Source organism: Eublepharis macularius, chromosome 1, assembly GCF_028583425.1.
Source record: "Eublepharis macularius isolate TG4126 chromosome 1, MPM_Emac_v1.0, whole genome shotgun sequence".
NCBI classification, from domain to species: Eukaryota; Metazoa; Chordata; class Lepidosauria; order Squamata; family Eublepharidae; genus Eublepharis; species Eublepharis macularius.
This window is the reverse complement of record NC_072790.1, coordinates 20,355,013-20,382,222: the sequence shown is the minus strand read 5'-3', so window position 1 is coordinate 20,382,222 and position 27,210 is coordinate 20,355,013. Positions and strand designations below refer to the sequence as shown.

Sequence of the window (27,210 nt, the reverse complement as noted above, 5' to 3'; positions counted from 1 at the left end):
GGCTGGATGAGAGCTATTAAATGCAAAGTCAGTCCAGATAAAATAGTGATTTTTTTGTTGGGGTTTTAGCTGTTCAAGGAGGTGGTATTCAGCCAGTACCAGACAGGCTTGCATTCCTCTTTAAGGACAAACTTTGCAGTTGGGGATGGGGAGGTGGCTTTTAGATCCAGCCTTCACTGTGGAATGGCATCTAGACCATTTCAGTTGGGCAGCCATGTTGCTCTGCAGTAGAATAGCAAGATTCTGACAAAGGGAGCTTTGATTTTCAAAAGGTTATATCTTGTTGGTTTCTAAGGTGCTACTGAACTTGAATCTTGCTTTTACTCTTCAAGTGGCAGCTGTCGCTTGGCCTGCATTTTCCTTACTTATTTGGTGTACCAGCTTGTATTCTTCCACGGAAAGTAGTGACCTTGCCACAGTCTTCCATGCTCAGGTTAGACAATCACTGTGATCATTGTTATGTGAAGTTGTTTTCGAAAAACCTCTTAACATACCAGCTTCCTTCTACCACCTTCATTTTTTTTAGAAATACCAACTAATGTGGTGAGCAAAGATAACAGGATGGGCTTTCCCCTGCAGGGATGCTTTCCTCACTTCTGACATCTTCGCAACTTTTCAGTTTGTATCCCTTTTATTTTGTTTTGTATCCCTCTTATTGTTTAGAAAATAATATATATATATATTAAAAATAACACAGTGGTCAAACTTGAAAGCTTGCCTAATCCTTGTCATCATCAACTCATTCCCTCCTGTCAGAGATGAGGGAAGGGATGCTTGCCGGAGCGTGGAGGAGCAGTCGCCACGGCAACCATTTATGAAGCCTTGCAGATGACGCAGGCAATGGATAATTCCACGTCGGTCAGCCACAAAGGCCAAAAAGCAGAACATACTAGACTTTTGCTAGACTTTACAAAAAGAAGCACAAGGTACAATTAAGGTGTCTTTTAATGCAGTGGCAAGGGAGAGAATCAGAATCCATTGGGAGACTTTAGAATTTTTTAAGGCTAAATGTGACAGTGGAAGATAAGTTGTGTGGCTTTGCCTGTCCAGGAAGCTAAAGTATGTGAGGTCGAAAGAAGAAGGGTCAGGATAGACATCCCAGGGAAATTAGATTCAGAGGTCATCTTGAGAACTCAAACCATAAAGGCAGTACCAGGTCTGAACTGGTAAATTCTATAAACAGCAGAACTAAGAGAAAAAGTCTCTGTGTGCTTTTTGTTTCCAGAGATGGTTGTGACCATGGTGTTGATGATAAGTCTTACTGCTGTGCTGCAACAATCTGCAGGACAGGTAAGTCTCTCGACTTTGGTAGAGTTCTACGACTGGTTTGGCTTAAATCTCTCCTGTTTTAATCAATGGGATTTTAAAAAGTGCTTAATTGTAGGTAGAATTATGCTTCACGCTTTCAGAGATTAGAGTTTATTCATCCTAAATTGCCAAATGGATTAGACTGCTGTAATCCTGAACCTACTAACAGGGAAGAAAAATCCCATACATTTTGCCAAATGCTGCACAAAATGGCTCCCGCCGGCACATTATTCCACCATGAAGTGTGTCGAGTTTACATAGCTGTCTCAGGCCCAAAGACAGTCGATTCTGATGAGGAGTTCCCCTCCCCCAGCTTTAATAGACCACCACCATCCAGTTATGTAATGATTTAAAGTGTGTGTGGGTGTGTTTAAATGCTTGGTGTGGTACAGATGAACAGTGGGGGTGAAAGAACAGGATGAGTGAGTGAGATGATTGGTTGATGACTGAGAGTGTGGGTGGAGTGAACTGCAGTTTTTAGTTACTGAGCAGAGAGAAAAGAGGCCAAGCAGGCAAGCTGTGTGCAGCCTGAGGGTGTCTGTGAATTTCTGAGAGAAATATAACCTGTGTGGAAATCTGAACTCTGTGTGTTTGAGAGAAAACCACTCATTCTATCTAAAGCAGGCAACCTGTGTGTGCATCTGAAAGAGAAAGTTTATATATATCTGTGTGACTGAGCCTATATGAGGAAACTTTAAGAACTGAGAACTATCTTTGAAACCATCAAGCTTAAGTACTAGAGTGAAACCGATATGCTTCTTGTAAAAATAAAAGTTTATTTGGGGGGGGGGGGTGTTCATTCCAGAGTACATGTCATTCCTATATATCCCATTCCTATCCTCAGGGCCACATAGACCCATGAAGGAGCCTGACGCTTGGGCACATTATTAAAGAAATTTAAATTATTTTGGAATATAATTCCTGGTGGCTGCAATCTACACAGAAGGGGCAAGAAGGGTTAAAGGCAAAATCTAACTAAAAAAGAAAGGGGCTCGTAACACATTCACCTCCCCCAGCTTTAATCTACCACTTCCGCTCAGACTTGCCATTTGTTTGCTGGCAGTGAGAAATCCTCCTGCTCCATCCTCAAGCCCCACACTCAGTAATTTGAGGAACAGAAGCAAAGTAGGGGCAGTGGTGTCAATGGTGACATTGCAGGAATTTCCCCTGGTCTCTATGGCTTTTACAAAAGAGATTAGCGGAAATTACTTCAGCATTACCTGGAAGTGATCTCATCTCCTCCTGAAACTCCGCCCTCCAGGCACTGAAATCTCCTGGCATTTGGCAGTGCAAGGCTGGGAACTCTAATAGCATCCCTACCTAACACATATAGGGTTTCCCTTCTCTGACACCAGTGCATTAAAATGTGTGTGTGTCTTTTAAAAGACTCTTCTTTAAGAGTCCTGCTCCTAATTTCCATGGACATAAGGGATGCCTTGAAATCTCAAGTGATTAGAATAATTCAGATCCATGCAGGTATCGCCCTGTCTTCAAAATGTACCTCAGTAAACATGAGCTAAGTTCATAGACTCATAGAATCATAGAGTTTGAAGGGGTCATACAGACCATCTAGTCCAACCATCTAGTTCAGTTTCTATGTGGGGCAGAGGGACCGCAGTAACACTAATTTATCCAGCTCCCTTCCTTATTACAGATCCTGTCCTCCCATATACTTTTTGTTCCTATTTCTTTATTTAGTACATTTTTATCCTACTTTTCTTACCAATTGGCAAGCAAAGCAGCTATAAAAAATACACCTTTAAACAAATTTATATAACTCAATATCAAAAATAAAATGTACACAAAACTTCCTGGGTTCGTGTCTATCAAGTTAGTCTAACAGGTCATGGCCATGGGATAAAAGCCCTTCAGCATGCATCCCTGGCCATTCCCAGGAGTCTGATACCTGCGGCAGGAAAGAGAGAGACAGGAAGCCTGGATCTCCAGCATGGTGCCCGTGGGCACCATGGCACCCACGGAAACTTCCTCATTCCCGCCAAGTGTTTTTAGAAAGTGGGTGGAGCCAAGAGGGGTTTTGTCCAGCAGGGCTTCTGGTTGCCCACTAGAGATCTTTGTTTAAAAAAAAAAATTATTGGTGAGTATACTTTTCAAATTCAATACATTCATTCCCTCAATATCTAATGAACCCTATCCCCCACCCTTTTCCTCCCCCCTCTCTATCGACTTCCAACAGCTTTCCAACCCTTAACCCCTCTTATTACTTAATAAATCCCTTACTCTAAGCACATTCTAATTCCCCCCCCCAGGTATTCTATCATATATATCAAATATCCTATCAATATAATATACTTCTATCAATTATGCTATCAAATATTCTATCAGTATAATATACATCTATCAGTTATACTATCAATATAGTATAGATCTTATACCCCTCAATCTAGCAGACCAGTATAATATAGTATAATATATAACAAAAGTCTAAATTTAAATATATTCTATTTCTTTTAAACCTATATTCTATCAAATATGCTGTCGTCATTAATAATATGTATTAAAACCCCTACTGTGTGCCCTGCCACCAATGTGGCACAGCATACAACACCGTACTACACATTCATTATATAATATACAATCTGATCCACTAGCATTATAGTATATATAGTATACCCCATCAGTATATTTATTTAACTATTTCCTTATTCATATACTCTAAAAAAAATATTACTTATCCTAACCTCCCTATCTTATTCTTTACAAAATCAGTTCTAAATTTCACCCCTTTTCTACTATATTATAGTCCAAGCTTAGATTAAAATAGATATAAATTGGTATAATGGTAAAGTCACTTCTCTCTTCTGTTTAAAATGTCTTGTTTTAAAAATTCTCAAACTGCCACAGTTCTCCTTTCACATCCCATTTTTTTTCCAAAAATTGTTTCAATTTTGCCCAGTCCGCCAAATACTGTCCCGGATCCAGGTCTTTGAGTTTTCTTGTCATTTTATCCATCTCTGCCATGTACAACAATTTATAAATCCAGTCCTCTACAGTAGGTACTCCTTGCATTTTCCATTTCTGTGCATACAGTAATCTTGCTGCAGCTGTCATATAAAATAACAATGTTCTATTTTGCACTGGAACATTCTCCATTCCCAAGTTTAGTAGCAGCAGTTCTGGGTTCTTATTTATTTGGGTTTGTAACACCTCATTAATTACTTCTATTATATCTCCCCAGTACTTCTTCGCTACTTCACAAGTCCACCACATGTGGTATAATGATCCTTCGTGCTTTTTACATTTCCAGCACTTATCTGACATATTAGCATTCCCCAGCGCAATTTTCTTCGGTGTTAGGTACCATCTGTATATCATCTTGTATACATTTTCTCTAATATTCGTACACGTTGTAATCTTAATTGTATTCTTCCACAAGTGTTCCCATGCCTCCATTGCTATTTCTCTATGAAAATTTATTGCCCACTTCACCATCTGTACTTTCACTACTTCATCTTCAGTATACCATTTTAGAAGTATCTTGTAGATCTTTGAAATTTGTTTCTTATCTTCTTGTAACATTACTTCTTCCAATTCTGAGTTTTCCATTCTTATTCCTCCTCTTGAACAGTCTGATTTGTAAAGATCTCTAATCTGTCTGTATTGAAACCAGTTATAACAAGGAGACAATTCTTCTTCTGATTTTATTTTTGGCATTAAATATTGTATTTGTATTATCTCCTTGTAAGTTAAGCATTGCTGTTCGTTCTCGACAGTTCTCGGGTCTATTACTTCACACGGGACCACCCAAGAGGGGATTTGATCTTCCAGATACATCTTATATTTCTTCCAGATTGTGAAGAGGCTTCTTCTAATATAATGATGCAGAAACAGAGAGTCCGCTTTTATTTTATCGTACCACAGGTATGCATGCCATCCGAATATTTTCTTATAACCTTCCAATGCCAGAAGTTTGTGATTTTTCAACATTATCCAATCCTTTATCCATGTCAAACAAATTGCTTCATAATACAGTCTTAAGTTGGGCAGTTGCAAGCCACCTCTTTCTTTCGCATCCTGTAACACTTTCATTTTAACACGTGGTTTCTTGCCTGCCCACACAAAATTCGAAATTTTTCTTTGCCATTTTTCAAATTGTTTAGAGTCTCGGATAATCGGGATCGTTTGTAACAGAAACATCACACGAGTTAGAACATTCATTTTTATTGTCGCGATTCTGCCCAGCCATGATAAATTCAGCTTGTTCCACTTTATCAAATCTCTCTCTTTTTGTATCCACAACTTCTCATAGTTGTTCTTAAATAAGTCTATATTTTTTGCAGTTAGTTCAATTCCTAAATATTTTACTTTGTTTGTTACCTTGCAGTCCGTTAATTCCATCAGTTCTTGTTGTTTCTGTTTGGTCATATTTTTGCATAGTATCTTCGACTTCTTTTTATTTACAAAAAAACCAGCCAGATCTCCAAATTCCTTTATCTTCTTTATTACCTTTGGCATATTGTCAATTGGATCCTCTACAATCAACATTATATCATCCGCAAATGCTCTGACCTTGTAGGTAAACTCTCTTATCTTTATACCTCGGATTGTGTCGTCCTCTCGTATCTGAATCATCACTATCTCCAAAATCAATATGAACAGCAATGGAGACAATGGGCAGCCTTGCCTTGTGCCTTTGCTTATTTTCAGTTTTTTTGTCAAATCGTCATTCACTACAATCGCTGCACTTTGGTCTTTATAAATTCCTTTAACTGCTTGTATGAACTTTTCTCCCATTTGCAGCTTTTCCATGGTGGCGAACATAAAGTCCCAGTTCAGATTGTCAAATGCTTTTTCTGCGTCTACGAAAAAGAAACCAACCTCCTTATCAAAATGCTTATCATAGCATTTATTACTGTTCTCAGATTGTCTTTAATCTGTCTATTAGGTAAAAATCCCGCTTGTTCATCTGCAATGAATTCCGACATCCATCCTTTAATTCTTTCCGCCAACACCTTTGCAAATATTTTATAATCATTGTTCAACAATGAAATTGGTCTATAATTTTTAACATTAGTCAAATCTTGTCCTTCTTTTGGAATCAATGATATGTTAGCCTCCTTCCAAGAATCAGGAATCCCTTGATCCTGCATAGCACCATTCATCACCTCTTTCAAGAGAGGTGCCAATTCTTGGCCCATTATTTTATAAAATTTTGCCGTTAGTCCATCTGGGCCTGGCGCCTTCCCCAATTTCGTTGATTGAATAGCTTCTTTTATTTCTTCTTCTGTCACTTCCTTATTCAATTTCTCTTTCCATTCTTCAGAAAGTGTCGGAAGTTTCATCTTATCTAAATATTCCGCTATTGAATCTTTGTTCACCTCTTTTTTTTGGTATAATTTTGCATAAAATTTAAAAAAGGCTCTACTAATGGCGACTTGATCACTTAATAGCTTATCATCTTCTCATATCGTACTGATAATTTTCTTCTCCTTCCTCTTTTTTAGTTGCCATGCCAAATATTTCCCAGGTTTATTTGCACCTTCAAACGACCTCTGATTCATCCTCTTTAAATTCCACTCCAATTCTTTGTTGTTCATTGCCAATAACTGTTCTTGCAATATTTTTATATCCTGATATATTTTCTTTTTGCCTGGTCTCTTTTTGAGCTGAATCTCTTTGGCTTTAATTTTTTCCATGATTTCTTGTCTTTTCTCCTCCTTTTTCCTCCTGTCTCTCGCATTCAAGTCTATTAGTATCCCTCTGATCACGGCCTTATATGTGTCCCAAACCTTATTTGTCGATACTTCTTTATTCAGATTGTATTGCAAAAAGAACTTGGTCTCTCTTCGCAGCAATGCAATATTCTCTTCCGGTCTTCATTTATTCTCCATCCTCTTCTTTTACTATTCTTACCAAATTTCCACACAATTGGATTATGATCTGAGCCTACCTTTGGCATTATTTCCACCTCTTTAGTCCAGAGCGACAGTTCTTTGGAGGCTCATATCATATCAATTCTTGATAGTGTAGAGTGTCTTGCAGAGTAATATGTATATTGTCTATTCTTGGGATACTGTCTCCTCCATACATCCTCTAAACTTTCCTGTTTCATGATTGCAAAAAATGACTTTGGTAATAGTCCTCTTTTTTTTTGTGTAGTCTTAGATTTCTTGTCTTCCTCCAAGTTTGTAACTCCATTAAAATCGCCTGCCAATATTATTTGGTCATAAGACAGTTCATCTAACTGTTTTTGTAAGTCCGTAAAAAAATTTTCTTTTGCACCATTAGGCGCATAAATTCCAATCACCAATGTCTTTTTTGAATTCCAAATTATTTCCACCGCCAAATATCGAGCTTCAACATCACTAAACACCACTTTAGGCTGTAGTTCCTCCTTTATATACAACACAACACCCCTCTTTTTCTGTTTGGAGGCAGCTACAAATTCTTTTCCAAGTTTTGCCATTTTCAAATATTTTACATCTTGCTTTCTAATATGTGTCTCTTGTAGGCATACAATTTTACATTTCTGTTTTACAAGCCAGTGGAAAATAACCTTACGTTTACAAGGTGAGTTTAGTCCGTTTACATTCCAAGATATGATTTTACACTCCATGATCAAGGTTTTGTGGGTTTTGGTAAGTCCTTTTCATTTTTACTAATAAAATCCTCCATTTCCTGGCCAGATCTGATGCTCTTCCTTACTCCACCAAACTCAAATGTCAGTCCCTCTGGTATTTCCCATCGGTATTTTACTTTCATTTCTTTTAACATCTGGACTAGCTCTCTGTATTTCTTTCTTTCCAACAACACCGATCTGGGCAGTTCCTTCATAATTCTTACTGCCTTTCCATCAACTTCTAGTGGATCCTGAAACTGTTTGGTCACAATTAGTTCTCTTGTATTTCTTGTCGTAAATTGCCCTTGGTAACTTCCTCTGAGACGCACATTTTGAATTAATTCTGTACACCACATCTAGGAGAGTTGCAATTTCCTCTTCCTCCTTCCCCAGGTACTCTGCCAAAATTTCTGTAATCTGCTCTCGGGCGGTCTTTTCCTCTGTTTCCGGGATCGAATGAAATCTTAGTTGTTTTTCCATTTGTTTACTTTCCGCAATGGTCACTCTTGCTTTCAATCCTCTCATCTCTGTCTTCTGCAGATCCATCGTGTTTTCTACTACCTTAACTCTCTGCTGCGTATCTGATACGTCTTTTACCAGTTCTGCCATTTCCGATTTAAGTGTCTCTTTAAAGTCTCTAAAGTCTTTTGCCATCTCCTGTATCATACCTTTGAGCTCTTTATTGCCTTCTGTAACTTCAGAAACTTTTTAATCCAGATTCTCCATCGCAGCTTGCCACTCCTTCTTCGACATCGTGGGGCTAGATTTACCACGCTCCCACGAGTCTGCCCTTTTCCTTAAATCCGTGGCGCTGATTTATTGCTTCCAATTGCCCTAAAAAGTCCCAATTTACTCAGTTTTTGTTAAAAGTTGTTTTGCTCAGTCCAAAATGCCGGGCGTTTTTTCTCTATGGTTTTAATTTGAAGCAAACGCCCTTACCTTCTTCCAAGATGTCCTACTTCCTGTTTCCTTGAAGCCAAAACTTTACCCTTCTCCAAAATGGTGAACTTCCACTTCCTGTATTAACACAGACCACCTCTTGCCAGTCTCTTTATGGTCCTGATGTACTTCCTGTTTCTTTAATGTTTGCAGCAGTTCTCGCGATATTCAAGCTTTCCCACAGTCCAGTATCTCTTCCCACCGCTGGTATGTAAACAATATCCAATTTTCTGCCTTAACTACTGTTTAAAATGTCACTTTTTAAATTTTCCCTTGCCGGAATCTTCCCCTTCACTTAATCAGTCTGTCGCAGTTTTTAAATCCAGTTTTAAACTTTATTGCTTGCTTAAATCTGTCCCGGTTTGAGAGATGCAATCTTTACCTTCTTAAACATCTTTTCTTGGGTTGTAATCACTGCTTCTTTTAATCAAACGGATCCGTTTCCCTTGCTGCTTAACGAAGCTCGGGCATGCAGGTCTTATGCCAATACAATTGACTCCTGAGCCGCTGCAGAGATCTTAGCAAACCTGTCTTCGGGTGGGACCTCAAGGGCGGGAGAGAGCTCGTTGCTTAGAGCCCCCCACCACCCGAGATCAATGCGCCCTCAGATACAGTGCGTACTTGCCTGTTCTCTGCCTGAGAACAGGGGGCCGCGGGCAATCTGTGCACCTCCAGCCTCCACAAACAGCAGCACGGACAGCTCAGCTCTTAGAGCTGCTTTAGACCTCCATGGATCCCGAACCGGAAGTCCAGTTGCCCACTAGAGATCTGATGAGCTATGCACAGAGGTGCCAAGTCCCACAGGGGGCCAAACCAGGGGGCAGAGGCAGGGGAGTATTTTCCCCCATTTGCTTACAAAGCACACATGAGCACCCACAGCTACCGGTTGCACTGCAAAATGGCATCATTTTCCAGCATGATGTGGAAGCTACAATTCACTAAAAATCACCCGCAAACTTTGGGAGCGATTCTTTTTTTTATTACTGTTCATTCAACCTAGTGGTCTCGAACAGCTGCATGGGAGCAATTTTTAGTTAATTTTGTTTGTTTACATTATTTATAGTCTGCCTTTCTCACTGAAATTCAAGGCAGATTACATAGTGTGAGTCAGTACAGTCAAAGACATTTCAATAAACAGTATAATGGGGTATATAAATGCAAATTTGCAAAGGTTTAAAACCAGCAGAAATCCAGTACAGAGTTGAAAAAATGCTGAAACAGAGCATAAGCAATTCTAAGACTAACATAATAAACAACATAGAAATTACACAGTGGGACCATACTTACTGTAACAGACAGTACATAGTAGTAAAGTCTACAGTCCCTATCCCTTGCCCCCAGCGCAACCCATAGCTTCCATGTCCTGCCAGAAAAGGACATCATCTTCCTAGTGCAACAAGAATGCACACAGACACTTCTTGTGTGTGTCTCCTCCCCAGGTGCCTCCCCACTAGCCAAGAGAGTAGAGGTGGGGGTAGTGGCTGAGGCAGGGGATCCCCTGCCCTCAGCTGGGGGATGGGAACCCTAGCTGTGCAGATTTTTAAGAAGTCTTTTTGGTGTCAGCTGCCACCATAACACAATGATCTTCACAGTGTAAATGCAGGTGCATACAAGAAAACAATGTGTTTATTGTTAAAAGGCATCCTGTTAAATAGAACTTCTGCATGAAATTTTGAGAGCTTCCTCCCTCACAATGTGTGGCTGGCTCTGCCTCCTGCAGCAGCAATTTTGTAGACAGAATTCCAGTGTCACAAGTCCTAAGTTGACCCCAGGTTGGGGACCCTGGCCTAGATGTTTCAAGCTGGCAGCCATCTTTGCATAGGTCTCATGCCCCGCCCCGCCCCGCCCCCCCCAGCCTATCTTGGTGGGTTGGGAGAGGAACCCTTCTTCCCTTTTCAAAAGTGGAAAAGCTGCTTGGATGCAAACCATTGGTTTAAAAATGGTAACACATATAGAAAACAAAAATTGTTTTTAAAAAACTACGGAACAAAGGAGGAACCTGCTGCGGTCCTTACAGAACAGCACCTTAATATCTGGTCCATTTCCCCCCTGTATTCTGGAAACTTGAGCGGCCATCCTTAAAATAAATGGTAAATATGCCATTGAGTTCCCACATTTTTCACTGAGGAAGAATTTATTGCCATTGCAGTATCCTTTTGAAGTGCATGTGGCTAAGAAGATAATGAGATCTAACTTGGTTCTGTGATCAACTCTACTTCCTATATTGTGAGAAGGCTCTTAAATCATATTCTTCCCGTTAGTCATCTCTATCTCTGAAAACCTTTCCCCCTCCCACGCAAGCTACAATTCTAAGAGAGGGAAATGAAATTGTATCACCCACCTTTGGGAGGAAAATAGCATTGTGGAAATACTTTGTAACCATACAATCAGATGTAAGATACATATTTACAGGGTGCACTCTCATTTTAGCATCCTGACTTTGCTTCGTTGTCAACCCGTCATTCTGATCAGCGAGAGGAGATTATTGACACACACAATGACTTCCGGAAAAATGTGAATCCACAGGCCAGAAACATGCTGAAGATGGTAAGATGGAAGAAGCTGAAGTAACAGTTGATGGGTCCATTGACACATGCTGAAGCCTCACTCTCTGCTTCTAGGAAACATTTGCTCTGCATCTTTTCCCAAGTAAGATGCTGAAGAAGGTTATTCAAGCTAGGGCTACATTTACAGCACCAAGATTTTTCATATCTTGTTTGGAGTTTCTAGCACCCAAAAAGCAGTGTGAACCGAGAGAGCCTTAAGTTTGGGTCCCGGGGCTTTGATTTGGCATCTTTGATTAAAGGACCTCAACAGGAGTTGAGGAAGACCCTCCTGTGCCCCAGGCCCCAGACAGCTGTTACCAGCTGTTGTGCTGGTAGGCACTGTGGCTCATTGGTAGAGCATCTGCTTGGCATGCAGGAGGTCTCCGGTTCAATCCCTGGCATTTCCAGCTAAAAGGATCTGGCAGGAAGTGATATGAAAGCTCTCTGCCTGAGACTTTGGAGAGCCTCTACCAGCCTCAGCAGACAATATTGAACTAGATGGCCCAGTGATGTGACTCACTACTAGTCCTGTTCGCACATTACAGTGAGCGCACGTCCAGCCTGCAAGTACATGACTACATCTGTTTGTAAGAAAAAGCCAGCGCTTATGGATTTGCCAAATGAAACTGGAGATTCATAGCTGAATAAATGTGGGAGGAAAGGTGGCATGGTATAGCTTGATCTTGTCAGATCTCAGAAGCTGAGCAGGGTTGCGACTTGGGGCCAAAATAGACGTGCAGTTTTTTAAAGAGTTGTGTCTGGGGAACCCAAACCCAACTCAAGTTTCCATAGCCAAATAGCAGTTAAAAAGTAAATGGGATGTAAACAAATAAGGAAGAGCCTCCGCAGGGGGAGGAGGGGCTCCTCCCTTCCCCCCGCCCCAAGCTGTTTCCTGGTGTCAAAATAACACAGGGGGAGGCAGTTTCTCCTGCTCCACCTGCACAGAATATTCCATGTGGAACTGGAAAATGCAGGGGAAAACCTCCCTCCCCTGCTATTCTGAGATGGGGGAAAGGGAGGAGCCCCTTTTCCCCCCGCAGAGGCATCCTGAGGTCATTTAGGGTCTCCTTTATTTTAACAGCTACGCCACAAAGCTGCTGGGTAGCTGCAGGGAACTTGAGTTGGGTCTGGAGAACCCAGGCCCAATTCTTCAAAAACTTGCATGTCTAGCTTGGCCCTTGGATGGGAGACCCCCAAGAAAGACTGGGGTTGCTCTGCAGAGGAAGGCAATGGCAAGCCACCTCTGCTTCTCACTTGCCTTGAAAGCCCCTTGCTGAGGACGCCATGAGTTGGTTGCACCTTGATGGGGCATACATGAGTAGGTTACGTCACAAGTTCACCTGTAAATGTGTGGAATGTAGCTTGAGAATTATTCAACTCATGCATATAAAGAAATACGAAGTGGACACTGTACACAGATTATATGTGCATTCACTGCAAGTTGAGAACAGGGCTACCAATATAAGGTAATTTCATGCATTCATACACTAACAACCCTTGCTATGCTGAGATCTCCCAGAACAGCCTTTGGGCAAGCTATTTTATGCAATGAACAACCTCATAAATTATTTTGCGCTGACGGAGAAGATAAGGGTCACAAAGAATGTTGTCCATTAAGAAAGTGGTGTATATTAACAAAGTAGCTGGCATAGAGACAGAGGCTTTTCTGTAACATGCAAGCATTTCCCATCAATGGTGAGGGATGCTGTCCAGTCATAAGCTTGTTACATAAGAAATGGCTGAGGTATCAGTCATGCAAATTCACTTTAAGCAAGCGAGACTAATTCTAATCGAAGGCAGAAGGGATTAAGGGGCAAAGAAGGTTCAAAACGTAATGATATGCCTCTTTGTGTAATATTCCCTTGGACAAATAAACCTCACACCGTTGCTTCCTTGTTTTTGCCTTCAGCACTGAGGAAGAAGCCCTCATCTGGGTAGCCCAGGGGAGCCTGGTCTCACCAGATCTCAGAAGCTAAACAGGGTCAACCTTGGTTAGTAATTGGATGAGAGATCTCCAACAAAGACCAGGGTTGCAGAGACACGCAATAGTCTCTCATCGTGAAAACCCCTCCAGGAATTGCCATAAGTCAGCTATTATTTGATGGCACCTTCGACCCCCACCACTAAAGAAGAAAGGCACTGGAGAACAAACTCCACAAATGCTTTCCTGTCCATTACCTAGGCATGTAGGCAGAGTGAGCATTCACTAATCCAAGGGGCAATGAAATATAAGACTACTAACATCACTACAGAGCACTATCTTCACCAAAATTAGAAGCCAGAATTTGCAATGTGCCTACAAATCCTGGTCAACAGGGAACCTGATTGGCTCTGATAACAAGGGTTACCATTCGGCAAATGTAAAGCTAGACTATGGTTTATGTCGTTAAAAGAAAGTCATAAGCTTGTTATGTAAGAATTGGCGGAGGTATCAATCAACGTAAGGGGAGATTGCACTTGCAACTAGACATGGGCACGAACCACGAAAAAACTGAACCGTGCGGTTCATGGTTCGTGGCATTTTCACGAACCAGGAACCACGAACTCCCACGAACTGGGGCAAGTTCACAAACTGGTTCATGGTTCGTGGGTTTTAAATGCCCCTTTCCGGCTGCTTAGCAGCCTGGATTTAAACAGCAGGGCTGTTTATGTGGCCGCTCTCAGCAGCGGGAAATGGCCACTTAAACTGTGGGTGGGGCTTGGCTAACTGGCTGGGAACTCCAACCTGGCCAGCCAAGCCCCACCCACAGTTTAAATGGCAATTTCCCCACAGCTCCAAGCTGCAGGGAAATGGCCATTTAAACAGCGGGGCATGGCTGACCGCCTGGGAACTCCCAGCCAGCCAGCCAAGCCTCACCTGCTCTTTAAATGATCTGTGGATTTAAATGCCCCTTCCCCTGCTGCTTTGCAGTGGCAGGGAAAGGGGCATTGCTGTTTAAAATGAACCAAACAAACCACTAGACCAGTTCATGGAAGTTCGTGGAAACGAGCTTCCATGAACCACTGGTTCACGAACCATCAACCAGGTTGGTTCGTGGGTGTTTTTGGTTCGTATTCCAGTTCATGCCCATCTCTACTTGCAACCCTTTCTGTATGCATAGTTGCCACTTTTTGTGAACAGAGCAATGCACATATTTTCTCAGCTTCTGTACTCATGATCACATACCCAGCTGTTGTTTTTTAGGGTACACATTTGCACATACCAAAGCTTGACCATTCACACAAAAAGATGTGAGTATCTTGAGGTTTACATTAGCACAATCTCCCCTTACATGTGGTTTGAATGCCGAAATGATAAAGGACTCGAAAGGCCTGCACATTCCTGGACGTGGCTCTGACTTTTAGAACTGGGATTTTCAGGATGGCAGCATAATATCAGTGTCAGACCATAAAAAAACTATTTATTTACTTTTTTAATAGCTCCACCTTTCTTGCTGAGACTCAAGGTGGATCGCACAATATAAAACAAATTTAATCAGACAGCATAAACAATGCAATAGGACTAGGATTACAGAAGTTAGAAAAACAAAGACAAAAGAAAAAGGAATCAGACATGATAAATATCAAACAGTGCAGAAAATGGAATCACCAGAGATAATGCAGACAAAAGCAGGATCAAATGTACAAAAATGGTGGAATAGACGACGGTAGATATAATTAAAGCAGTGATTTTCACATGGAAAGCCTTGACCCAACAGTGGGAACGACTCTCACAGATGATGAATGAGGCCAGCTCGGAAAAGGAGGGATGAGCTAGGAGAGAAGACTTCGGGAAGCTTGATGGCGTATTTGGGGTGAGGAGGCTGTGAACACAGAGCCCGCTGCTTAGTAATGCTGTTGATTAATTAATACTGTAAACACGATATAAATTTCTTCAGGGTTAACTGGTTTGAGATTCTGTCATTTATGTTGGGGAGGGGGAACGTATTAATTAATTAATTCATTCATTCATTCATTCATTCATACGTCTCCTCTTTCCCCAATGGGGCTGAAAGCAGCTTCTATCATTCTCCCCTCCTACAATTAACCCTCACAACTGCCCTGTGAGGTAGGTTAGGCTAAGAGTGTATGAATAGCCCACAGTCACCCAGTGGGCTTCCAGGGCAGAGTGGGGGATTTGAATCTAGTTCTCCCAGATCCTAGTCGAATACTCTAAACACTATGTCACACAAAAGATACTTTACAAGTGGGTCATGAAAAGTAGAGTGAATATACTCTCAGATCCCACTCCAAGAAGCTTTAGTGACTTGAAAGATAGTACCCTAGACAGATTCCCTTGTGCATTTGGACATTCTGCTTTCTAAATGGATTATTGTTGTTTTATTCATTTAGGAATGGGATTCGACTGCTGCCAAGAATGCTAGACGCTGGGCACGGAAATGTTTGTTTAATCACAGCCAGGCATATGAAAGAACCGTCAGTAAGTAAGGCTGTCCAAAAACACAAATATCTAGACTCATCCATTTTAGTTTTTATGCAGTACCTGAGAACATTGCAAGCACATTTCACATTTTAAACATTTCACAGTAAAATAGTTCATATTGTAAAAAAGGGACCAAAAGGGTCACTTCACCTGTCACAAAGCTCCTGCACTTGCTGGTGGACTAGACGAGGACTTGACACCTGATGTCTAAATGGGAGTTGTGTGTCTCCCAGACACATGCATGCCCATTTCTTCCTCACAAGCATAGTAAAAGAGGGCTCAGCCTTTGTCCCCATGGCATTCTGGTTTCCTCAGACTGACCCATGAAGCCCCTCTTGGGTCCATTTCAAAAACTTACATGCAGCCACATAATGTTCTTTTATAAATAGAGCCAATAGTGGCTCCAAGGGGTAGCTTGAGGAAACAAAAATGACCGAGGAGTGGAAGCTAGCGCTGAGACTGTGTGCCAGGCCCCAGGACACCCAGCAAGCTTCCACAGCAGAGTGGGGATTCAAACCTGGGCCTCCTGGATCCTAATCCAACCACTACACTACACCGCCTCTCAATATTGGCTCTACAACATTAGGAGGAAATGGTTTCCATTCTGCCTAAAATCAAAAGTTAGAGTATTCTATTCTAACACAAAGACACACACACACACACCAACTTTGCTGCTTCACAGACTGTATCAGCCTGGCACAGTATAATCCCAAACCACAACTTCTGTGTGATGCCATGTGCAAATTGATCAAGCAGAGTTTCCATTCATTGCATAAAATATATCAGCTCCACAGGATTTGAGTCCAGTGGTACCTTAGAGACCAACAAGCTTTTCAGGGTATGAGCTTTTGAGAATCAAAACTCCCTTCTTCAGATAAATGAAGAAGGGAGCTTGGACTCTTGAAACTTCATACCCTGAAAAGCTTGTTGGTCTCTAAGGTGCCACCAGATTTGAATCCTGCTGTTCTACTGCAAACCGAAACAGCTACCCATTCGAAACGATCAACTCCATAGTTACATAGGAACACATGCAGAGAGCTTTCCCTCCATTACAGTGTAGAGAGGCACCCTCATAGGTGGGGGCGGGGGGGGGAGGTCGAACACATGATCGCTAGACCCATCTGAAAACCCACAGGAGGAAACGGGGGTGGGGCTTGACGTGCCATGAGCCTGCTGATGAGCACACCCCTCCCACCAGCACCCTTATGCCTTGTAGAAAGCTCTGAAAGTCAAGTTATTTAGGAGAGCATTCAAAAAGTAATAAGAAGTATCTGATGCAGAGGCTGGTCATGTTTTCATTGGTTCCAGTTTTTTGTTCTTATGGGTGTTCTGAGCTGTTTTTAACCTCCTGATGCAACCAAGAGTATGGCATGATGTATATTGTCTTTGTTTCTCCATATGAATGAAAATCAACTCCGACACAATTCTTAGGTTGTGCACCTTCATTTCAGTGCTGAGGAAAAAATGCACACCAACCAGCAACAACATAGCTGCAGTCTTTGAAAGTGAACCACACAGGCCAGCATAGTTCACACGAGAAGTTCTGACAGCATCCTTCGGGGAACAATTAATAGATTTTTAAAAATGCAGTGAAAGATGATGACAATCATTGCTGGGTGGAAATTTAAGAGATTGATCAGGACAAAAGTGATCAAGATTGCACTTATAAATATCAGTATCAACGTTTGATACATATCACAATGCTTCTGTTATTTTATTGGAATGTTGATATGTTGTTTGGTCTTTTGTCCTTTCAAAGCACTTTCTGCAACACAATTGTTCTTGCTTTCACTGTAAAAGAGCATTTTTGAGGAAAATGTGACCAAAACAAAGGGTTGGATACAGCCAGCTTTTCCACTCACACTTAATTCTTCCCTTTATGGCAATCCCTGACCCAGGTGCCTTTTCCCCATGCAGATGCCATGATTCTCAACATAGTCTTTTTAGTGGTCAGCAGAAAAGTTGGTTGGATTCAACCCAAGAGCTGCACAATTGAGTTCTGCATTTTTTTTTTAAATATAAGAAATGATCATCACAAACATTCAACATTGGCGAAGATTTATTTCCAGGGTATGAGCAGGGCCGGCACATCCATAGAGGCCAGGTAGGCGGTGGTCTCAGGTGCAGGGTGCCGGAGGGAGCGCCGGAGGAGGCGTGGGGGGTGGGAGCGTGAGCCACAAAGCAGCAGCCTCCTATCCCTCCCGCCCTACGCCGCCTCCGCCGCCACCAGCACAAGCCCCCGGCCGGGCGGAGCAGCCGCGGGCAGGCAGCTGCAGTGGTGCAGGCAACTGAGCGGGAGAGCTCGGAGGCCGCCAGCCGCAGCAATCGGGCCGGCGGTGGCGCACGCACGCGCTCCCGTGATGACGTCACGTGTGACGTCATCGCACAGCCCGGGGGGCGTGCGCTAGCGCGCGCGCGCACACACACACAGAGGGACACCCGGCCAGCCGGCTGCAAGCGCCGCAAACCCGTGCGCCACCCCTGGGTATGAGCTTGCGAGAATCAGAGATCTCTTCATCTCTTCATCTCACTCTTGAAAGCTCATGCCCTGGGGGAAGTTCTGATTCTCACAAGCTCATACCTAGAAATCTAGTTGGTCTTTAAGTTACTTCTGGACCCAAATCTTGCTCTTCCACTACAGACTAACACAGCAACCCACCTTAAACTATTCTACATTGAGACACCATTAAATGGACCTGGCTCTTGGGCCTAAAATTAAATTCAAATTATTTTTACATTCACATACATATAAGTATGCAGAAAAATCAAAAAGTTTTTTTTTTAATAGTGAGGTAGATTTTTAAGCTGAGGAAGAGGAGGCCGATGACAAGAGAGAGAAAGAAGTAGTGCCAAAAGGAGTGTTGGAAGAGAGGAACAGGTGGTGGGAGGAGAAAAAGGAGACAAATAGGATTCACATTGGCCTTCCTTCTTTCTTGACCTTAGTTCTTGTTTTAAACCAACATTTGCTTTGCTGGTTCTTCTTGTCTGGCCACCTGCTTGGTGGTTTAATACTTAAAACCCCCAACCATAAGAAGCGAGAAGAAGTCAAGCCATTATACAAAAGAAAGCACTCTTTTCTTGCTAAGTCCTTGGGGTTTGCTCATGGCGGTCCCTTGTGCGTGGAAGGTTTTGTGCCACTGATTTCAGTTTTTGCAAACAATTTCCTCTCTCCTTCTAGATGGAAAAGCGTGCGGTGAAAATCTCTTCATGTCAACTGTTCCTACTTCGTGGACTGAAGTAACTCAGGCCTGGGGCAATGAGAAGAACTATTTCAAGTATGGTTACGGAAGTGTAACGGGTGATGCAGTGGGACATTACACACAGGTAGCCCAAATGCTGCTTCATCTCTCTTATTCATTAAGTTACTAATTTAAATATTTATACCCTGCCTGTCCACTGGGCTCAAGGTGGCATTGTCAAATGCATTCATAAAACTGTCCTAGGGGATATGTTGAGAGGCTGGGTCAGGATGATTCAGTTGCAGGAAGCAGTTCAACAACAGGCTACAGCAAGCTGGCACATCTTGTGGTGTACCAAACTGAGATGGCTCCCTAGCTATGCATGGGAGCCCCAGTAAGAACACTCTTAGGGGAGTGGCTGTGGCTCAGTGGGAAAGCATCTGCTTGGTATACAGAAGGTCTCAGGCTCAATCCCCGGCATCTCCAGCTTATAAAGGGATCAGGTAATAGCTGATGTAAAAGGCCTTCACCTGAGACCTTGGAGTGCCTCTGCCTGTCTAAATGGCCAATACTGGCATTGATAGAATAGGCAGCTTCAAGTTTTCATCATCAGTGTCAGGGCTTGTCACTGCCCCCGCTGGGCAGGGCACAGGCTGGGCTGGTCCTGACATCAGAGGGGCACCAGGGATGCTGCAGGACTCTGCTCTGTGGAAGGAGGGGCGGTATACATCACCCTGACTCCCTCTCAATCCACTCGCTGGCCTGCTCAACCTGGTCTGCTTACCCTCTGTGTCCTCCATCATCTCCTCCTCCCAGAACTCTCCTCCAAACCTCCACTCTCACACTGCTCTCACTCCACACCATCACTCACACCCACCACCTCAGAGCTCTTCCCAGCCAGCTTTTATAGGGCCATCTCTCACTACCCCGCCCTCCTTGCAGGTCCTGCCTGCCAGGCCACGCCCCTCCCTGGCCTCCCAGCATTGGCCTGGGCTGTCTCAAGCTGTTGCAGCAGGGGTAGCTGTCTGGGCTGTCTGGATCAGTAACAGCTGCATCACGTTCGCTGGCTGCTGGGCCTCTTTGGCTGAGCTGATTACTGAAGGTAGGCCCAGCTGTGGCCCCTTGGCTGGCTGCCCCGCTCTTCCCACAGAATGCCTTCTAGCAGCTCCACCTAAAGGGGCTGGTTTCTGAGTGTCTCCTGAGCCAGGTTGCTGTCTTCAAACTGAGGTGGAGGCTGGGGCGTGGCTCTGAGTTGCTGCGGCTGCTTCTCCTCCTTGGCTGGTAAGGGCTCTGTTTGGGCTGCTGCTGGGTCCCTATTCTTCCTGCCTCTGTCCTCTCCCTCTGTCCTGCTCAGCCCTCTATCCTCTCCCTGGAGGGTGGGACTAGCTTGCCTCTCCCTGCCTCCTCTAGCCCTCTGGGGCCTTGGCCCTTTGCCCTCCTCCTCTGGTGTAGGCAGGTTCCGGCCCTGGCTGCTGGCTGAGCCGGCAGGACTGCTGTCTTCTGGCTGCCTCCCCCTGCTTCCTCCTGTCGAGGCCGGGGGCTGTGCCTCAGACCCCGGACAATCAGTTCCCCCAGTTTTTTTGCTCCTTAGACCTGCAAAACCAGGTTGTCAAATGCCACAATATGTGTGGCTGGCGGGCTGCCTTCCGTTAAGTACATTGTAATGCATTGTTGTGAGGATAAAATCAAGGAGGGGAGAACAATGTTGTAAGTCACTTTGGGTCCTCATTGAGGAGGAAAATGGTTAAAAATCACAGTAAGAGTCGTCATCCATGGTCCTGGACCCCGCCCAGAATGCTTAAGGATGGAAGGGATTCCACCAGTGGGGCGTGGTTTCCCTGCATCCTGCTTTGTGCTGCAACCTAAAATGCCCCTCGAAATGCTGGACTTGGGGTATACGAGACCCCCAACAACAACATGAGTTGGAGGTCTGTCATGGGAAAGGGAATCAGCAGAAATCGCCCTTCCTTGCCCATGTGGAAATGGTAGGCGGCATCCAACCCACCATCTAGATGCCGCACATTAGTACGTTTCACTTATTAACATGTACTTTCATTTTTAAAGTTCAAGAGACAGCGTATTGTTGTCTCTGTGCTCTTTCTTTGCTTCCGTAGTTCCTTCAGACACTCCTGGTCACATGACTCGCTAGTATGACTGTCAACTGGCTAATTCCAAAGGAAGAAAATCCCTGGAATAATTGTTTGCAAACAAGTTGTTAAAGTGGCGCCACCCTCTGCTCACAAGAAAGTCAGAATTATATACAATGCAATCTGTCTATCATATAGCTTCTTTAAAGGTTTATTTTCATAGCATAACGTTAGAACTTTAGTCCCATTGTAATGAATTCTCCTGGGGGGGAAACTTTAATGACTGGGGAAGGCAATGGTAAACCACTACATAATAAAAAAAATCTGCCAAGAAAATGTCGCCATGCGACATCCCCCCATGGGTCAGCAATGACTTGGTGCTTGCACTTTTACCTTTAATGGGTTCTTTATATGCTTTAACACCCACAGGTGGTGTGGTACAGGTCCTTCCAGATTGGCTGCTCTGTCGCTCACTGTCCAGGGAGCAAATACACTTACTACTCTGTTTGCCACTACTGTCCCGCGTATGTATCAATTCAGGATTTCAATGTTTATGGGCAACTGTAGGAGTCCCCCCCCCTTTTTTTTGGTCAGCAGAAGGCAAGGTTTCTTTACTACTTTTGTTGTTTGTCTCCTCGTCTATTTTTGTTAGCTGTATACCTTTATTGAATAGACAGCTTTTCTGCAATGAGCTCCATCTTTGAAAACCTGCCTGAAATCACTGGTGCCCTGTCCACCCCTTTGCTTCTACTATCTGGCTGTATCAGGGTCCACCCACCACCCCAAGATACCATAAAAAGTTTATTTTAGCAGTTGTCAACACTGGCTATTACTGAACTTGATTTGAGCAGAACAGAGCTCTTCTATGGGCCAAGCTTCTAACTTGTATAAACACAGTGCCCAAAAAATGATCCTAGAGTAATCTCCCTCAACACTGGTCGAACTGTGTATTCTTTTGCCCAGAGCATATGCCAGAAAAGTAGAATTAAATGCACTAGGTTGGATCCAACATCATCGTGGCAAGTTGAGGTGCAATTCTGTTAGCAAAAAAAGGGACAATTTTCCCTGACCTCCCCTGGCCACCATATAATCCAACCATGCCCTCTTCCCCTGAACCTGTAGGTCAGGGGACCCACAAGATCCAAGTAAAAAAAAAAAGGAACTCCCATTCTGCCAGCAGAGAAACACTGTTTACAGTCCTTTGTGACCAATCCATCATTTTGTTTTTAATGTATATGCTATTTTAGCTCGTGTGATTTAAAGGAAATTGTGAGATTAATTGTATTTGACTATCCAAAGATGAGGCACTTGCTAGTTTGCAGGTTCTGGTTTCATCCTGGGCAGCAAAAAGCTCTCTACCAGCTGCTGCAGGAATTGAGAACACAGACTGGAGGGGAGGGGAAGAAATGCATGACATGCATACAGTCCAGGCAGGAGGATGGGGACCTGGTGCCTACCTGTTTTGTGATCCCAGCATGTTTCTCTCTTGTGCGCTTTGTGTGCACAGCCCCGCGCCCATGCAATGGCATCACTCCCAGAGATGTCACTGCGCGGGTGCAGGAGCATGTGCGCAGTTCACAATGGGCCAATTTGGGCCTAGAACGGGCCCAATTCGGCCCGTTTGGGGTTCAAATAGGCCCACTGCAAAGCACACACGTACTCTCAGGGCAGTGCTATAACATCACTCCTGGGAGTGATGTCGCCCTGCCTCCTGTGGGAGTGCGCCTGGGAGGTTGTTCCAGCGCCCTTCTCTCCCACCAGCCAGGTGAATGGCGGCAGGGGGTGGAGGGTGAAAGCAGGGGATTCCCCGCCCCCTCCGGAGGAATGGGATCCCTAAGCCCTGTCTGTTCTTCTCAAGCTGCCATTTTGGTGGCAGGACCAGGAAAGAGTTATGGGGACTTAAAGATCTCCTTGCATCTTATTAAACTTTAACCTCGGACAGGCTCAGATAAACACTCCTCCTATACTTGCCTTGCCAAGTCATCTCAGCTCCATTTGCTTGCCGATGAAGCAGAAAACAGGGCTCGATCACAAACCAGAGACTATAGCACAGAGCTGCCAACTCTGGCTTGGGAAATTCCTAGAGATGGGGGGATCCTGGGGAGAGTGGAGTACAAGAGCAGTTCAGCAGGGTATTGTGTCACATCCCGTGATGTCACATTGAGGTCTAAGGTCAACAACGCCTCCTTTTTCTGTGAGGTCACTTCCACCAAAACAGAAATTCAGATTTCCTGCCTCTGCTTTTTTAAAAAGCTGTCAAAATTGTCTTCAGGCTTTTCTCAGTGGTTAAGGAGAAAAATCCAATCAGAAGCTCCATAGAAGCAACCAGCCCACAGATGCCCTATCCTTCTCTCAGTCCCCAGCTGGCCTCTAAGCTCTGTTGTCTTTACAGATGACAGATAATCATTTTCTCCTAATCTCTGCAATGTACCATAGAGTCTCTATGGCATTCCATAGGAGAAATGGAAGTCCTAGAGCATCAACTTTCCGTAGCCGCTCTGCAACTTACATTTTTCCTAGACAGTATGGTTCATCCAGGCAAACTGTCGTCTGGAGACCAGTTCTGAGGGAACTCCAAGGCTCACCAGGAGGATGGCAACTCTAAAGATCAGGGAGAACAGCTGCTGCAACGTGATATATCTGTAACTTCCATCCCAGCGCATTGGGGCCTACTTTCTGGAACAGCACAGAGATAAATAATTATGGATAAAACTGGATATCTGCCTTGTGAAAATGAGACTAGAAAAGTTTACCTGAAATCTCTCTGTTACTAAGATCATTGGTTATTAATTATGGCATGACAGTAAGCACTAATGTGTCCTGGTTTGTCCATTGTTCCCATCTGTTGTTCCAGAGGAAACATTGTTGGTTCAGTGAATACTCCGTATAAAACGGGAAGGCCTTGTGGAGACTGCCCAGGAAATTGTGAAGATAGACTCTGCAGTAAGTGCAAAGAGCTTCAGTTAGTTAAAATGACAATGCTTTTAACTACTGGGAAGCATCTCCTCAGAGCACAGGACTCATTTAGCAAGTTAGCCAATTGGCTCCCAGAGAATATCATAGAATAACGGATAGTACAGACAAAGAAAGCGCTTCACTCCAGCAAGGAAGCAAGTCTGTGTTTACAGACCATGGATATGAGAAGGAGGGAAAATGTAGTTAGAACAATTTCATTAGGACAACAATAGTGCAATGACTGCAGCCATGCATAGCGTTCGATATAACTTTTAACTAATATGCAGATGGAACAATGTAAAGTACAATAGATTGGAGATATGAGGAATAATTTTAGCGCTTCCGATTCTGAAGCACAATAGAGCATGCAGAAATCACCCAAGGCATCCAATCCTATCCTTCTGGATTGCCTCCATGTGAGCACGGACGGGTAGGGTGACAGGGAAACCGTGCATCCAGCATCTAAAGATGTGCATCCCAAAACAGATGATGGGAACTTTAAAATCTGGCTGCCCCAGGAGTCGGGGGGGGGGCACACAGCTGGTTTTGAGGCCTAGTACATCTTGCTGGACTAAAAGATGCATTTTGACCAACAAAAAGGTGTATTACATTATCTGACCTGATTTCTTTGTGGACTCCAGACTTTATGATGTATCTCAGGAGCTCTGAGAAATACAACCTTCTCCGTTGGAAGGCCATGAGGCAAGAAAAAGGAAATCTCCCAAGAGACACAGACAGAGGAGGAGTCCGGCGGCATTCTCGCCTTAGACAAAGAGAAGCCGCTTATGATCAAGAGACTTACAAATACACACAGAGCAACATGCAGCGCCCCCCAATGTCCAAGAAGGGTTGCCAGGTCCCTCTCCCCTCCTGCCAGGAAGGGGAGGACCAGGCACTTGCCTTGTACATCCTCGCACACACATGTTCCCGGTGCATGTGAAATGAAGTCCCTTCTGGGAATGATGTCATTGCACTAGCCGTGTGAGTGCTCCTATGCTCTGTGTGGGGCCAAATTGGCCTGTTTGGGGCCAAAATCAGCTCCAAACAAAGTGCGGGAGGACTTGCATGGCCAGTGCAATGTCACTCCCAGAAGTGATGTTGTCACAACACCCTGGGAGCGCACACACCGCATGTGTTTCCAGGGTCCCTGCCAGTAGCAGGCGACCTCCAGGGGGTTTGCCACCTACTGCTGATCGCTGGCGGATTAGCGGGCAAGGAGGCAAACCCCAAGAAATTTGCCCTCCACTGGCGGGCACCTGGCAACCCTGTGTCCAAGGCATGCTGAGTCACCTATTCCATCAGTGTGGAAGTCCTGCCAGTAAAGGAATGTGATCTTGCCAAGGCTGTCCAGACATACAGAAAGAGAAGCAGACAGATAGAACTGGCTAGTTACACATTCAGGACCTGCTGGCAAACATGTTAAGGCATATGAACCCCAGAGGCCTCTTCGCTTGAGTGATAAACATCTATTGAAGGTCCCTGGCCCTAGGGAGGCCCGCCTGGCATCGACCAGGGACAGGGCTTTTTCAGTCCTGGCCCCAGCCTGGTGGAATGCTCTGTCTTATGAGACTAGGGCCCGGCAAGATTTGTTAGCATTTTGCCAGGCCTGTAAGACGGAACTGTTCCACCAGGCATATGGTTGATGCTAGGCGGTGCCCGCCCCCAGCCGGGGGGAATAAAGTATATGCCCTCCCTTCCAGTGACACCTTCCATCTCCCACATATCTTCCTGGTAAAAACGCTTTGGAGATGGCGAAAAGGTGGTTGTCCAGATTACGTGCTGCTATGGTTTTGTTTTTATATTTATATAGATATGGTATTTTAAACTATGGTATGTAAATATTTTATGTTTTGAATGGTCTTAATGGCCTGAACTGTGAAATGTGTTTTTAAGCTTTGTTGTGATCCGCCCTGAGCCTGCTGGTGTGGGGAGGGTGGAGTATAAATTGAATATAAATAAATAGTCTACAACATGCAATCTGGGACACACATGGCCGGCATGCCACTGAAATCAGCACTGGATATTAGCCACAATAGCTGAATGAGACCAGGGACAGATCACCTTTGATGGCCAGGTCCCAGAGAACAGTCAGCAGGGAAGGGTTTTTCCCAGCAGGCCATGTTGTAGGCAACCTCATGCTATCTGATTGGCCACTGCCAGAAACAGGAAGCTGGACTAGATGACCCAGCAAAGTTATTCTTATGTTCTTATGCTTGTCATAAACCTCTTTGCTGTCATCCAGCAAAGGAGATTCAGGTGTGAAAGGCAGATACAGATGTACATCTGGATGCTCCTCTACCTTCAAAGGCATTGACTTCTGGATAATATATTTAGGATCCAAAGGGCCAGGAACCTGCTTGAAATAATCACTGGGTCTGTAGTAATATTTTGCTTTTATTAACCCTTGACCTTTCATTTCCAGCCAATCCTTGCAAACATGCTAATGTCTACTCCAACTGTCCTGATTTGGCACAATCTCCAGGATGCAATCACCTAATGGTGAAGGATAACTGCGAAGCTTCTTGCCGGTGTCCCACTGAAATCAAATAGCACATCAGCTCTACAGAAAAACTACACCCTTTCACTAAAAAAAAAAAAAAAAGCAATTTTTCAGCACATTGTAGGATAAATAAATAATTTCCACTGAAATTTTTAAAATTTATTTTAATTTACACCTTACCTTTCTCCCCAAAGAGGACCCAAAGCAGCTTACATCATTCTCCTTACCTGTTTTCTCCTCACAAAACCCATGATGTACGTTAGGCTGAGAGTATGTGATGGCTGAAGATCACCCAGGAAGCTTCCATAGCAAGTAGGGAATTGAACTGCATCCCCCAGATCTTGGTCCACTACTCTAGCCAGTATACCAGAATTGAAAGTCATGGATTTCTTAGTACGGATGTATTTTCATCCAATCAGAAAAGAGAGAGAGAAATGTTGGGGTGGGGAAAGTAACTCTAAAAGTGTCATGCGTCCACAGAGAAATACTACACAAATGCAGACACAGGTATCCCAAGAAAGACCGCTACAATAGCGAGAGGATCAAAAACCAATGTTGCAAATTTTGGTGGATACACCTGGGATGTCGAGTCAGGTGGTTACGACCAATATCACTGTATTGCCCATGAAGGAAAGTATCCATCTCCACACATTGCTCTGTACCGTACTATTCCATTAAACAAAGTTTGTAGCCTTC

The 27,210-nt window shown here is 43.8% G+C and overlaps 1 protein-coding gene across 1 annotated transcript; it reads left to right on the top strand.

Annotated features, from left to right (window-relative positions):
- The first annotated feature begins 1,185 nt into the window (after window positions 1-1,185).
- Window positions 1,186-27,210, top strand: LOC129329787 (serotriflin-like). Its single transcript, XM_054979428.1, has 7 exons — window positions 1,186-1,290; window positions 11,255-11,371; window positions 15,703-15,790; window positions 18,972-19,117; window positions 21,489-21,583; window positions 23,914-24,002; window positions 26,437-27,210. Exons 1-7 carry the CDS (start codon window positions 1,228-1,230, stop codon window positions 26,562-26,564), a joined length of 726 nt encoding a protein of 241 aa, XP_054835403.1. The 5' UTR covers window positions 1,186-1,227; the 3' UTR covers window positions 26,565-27,210.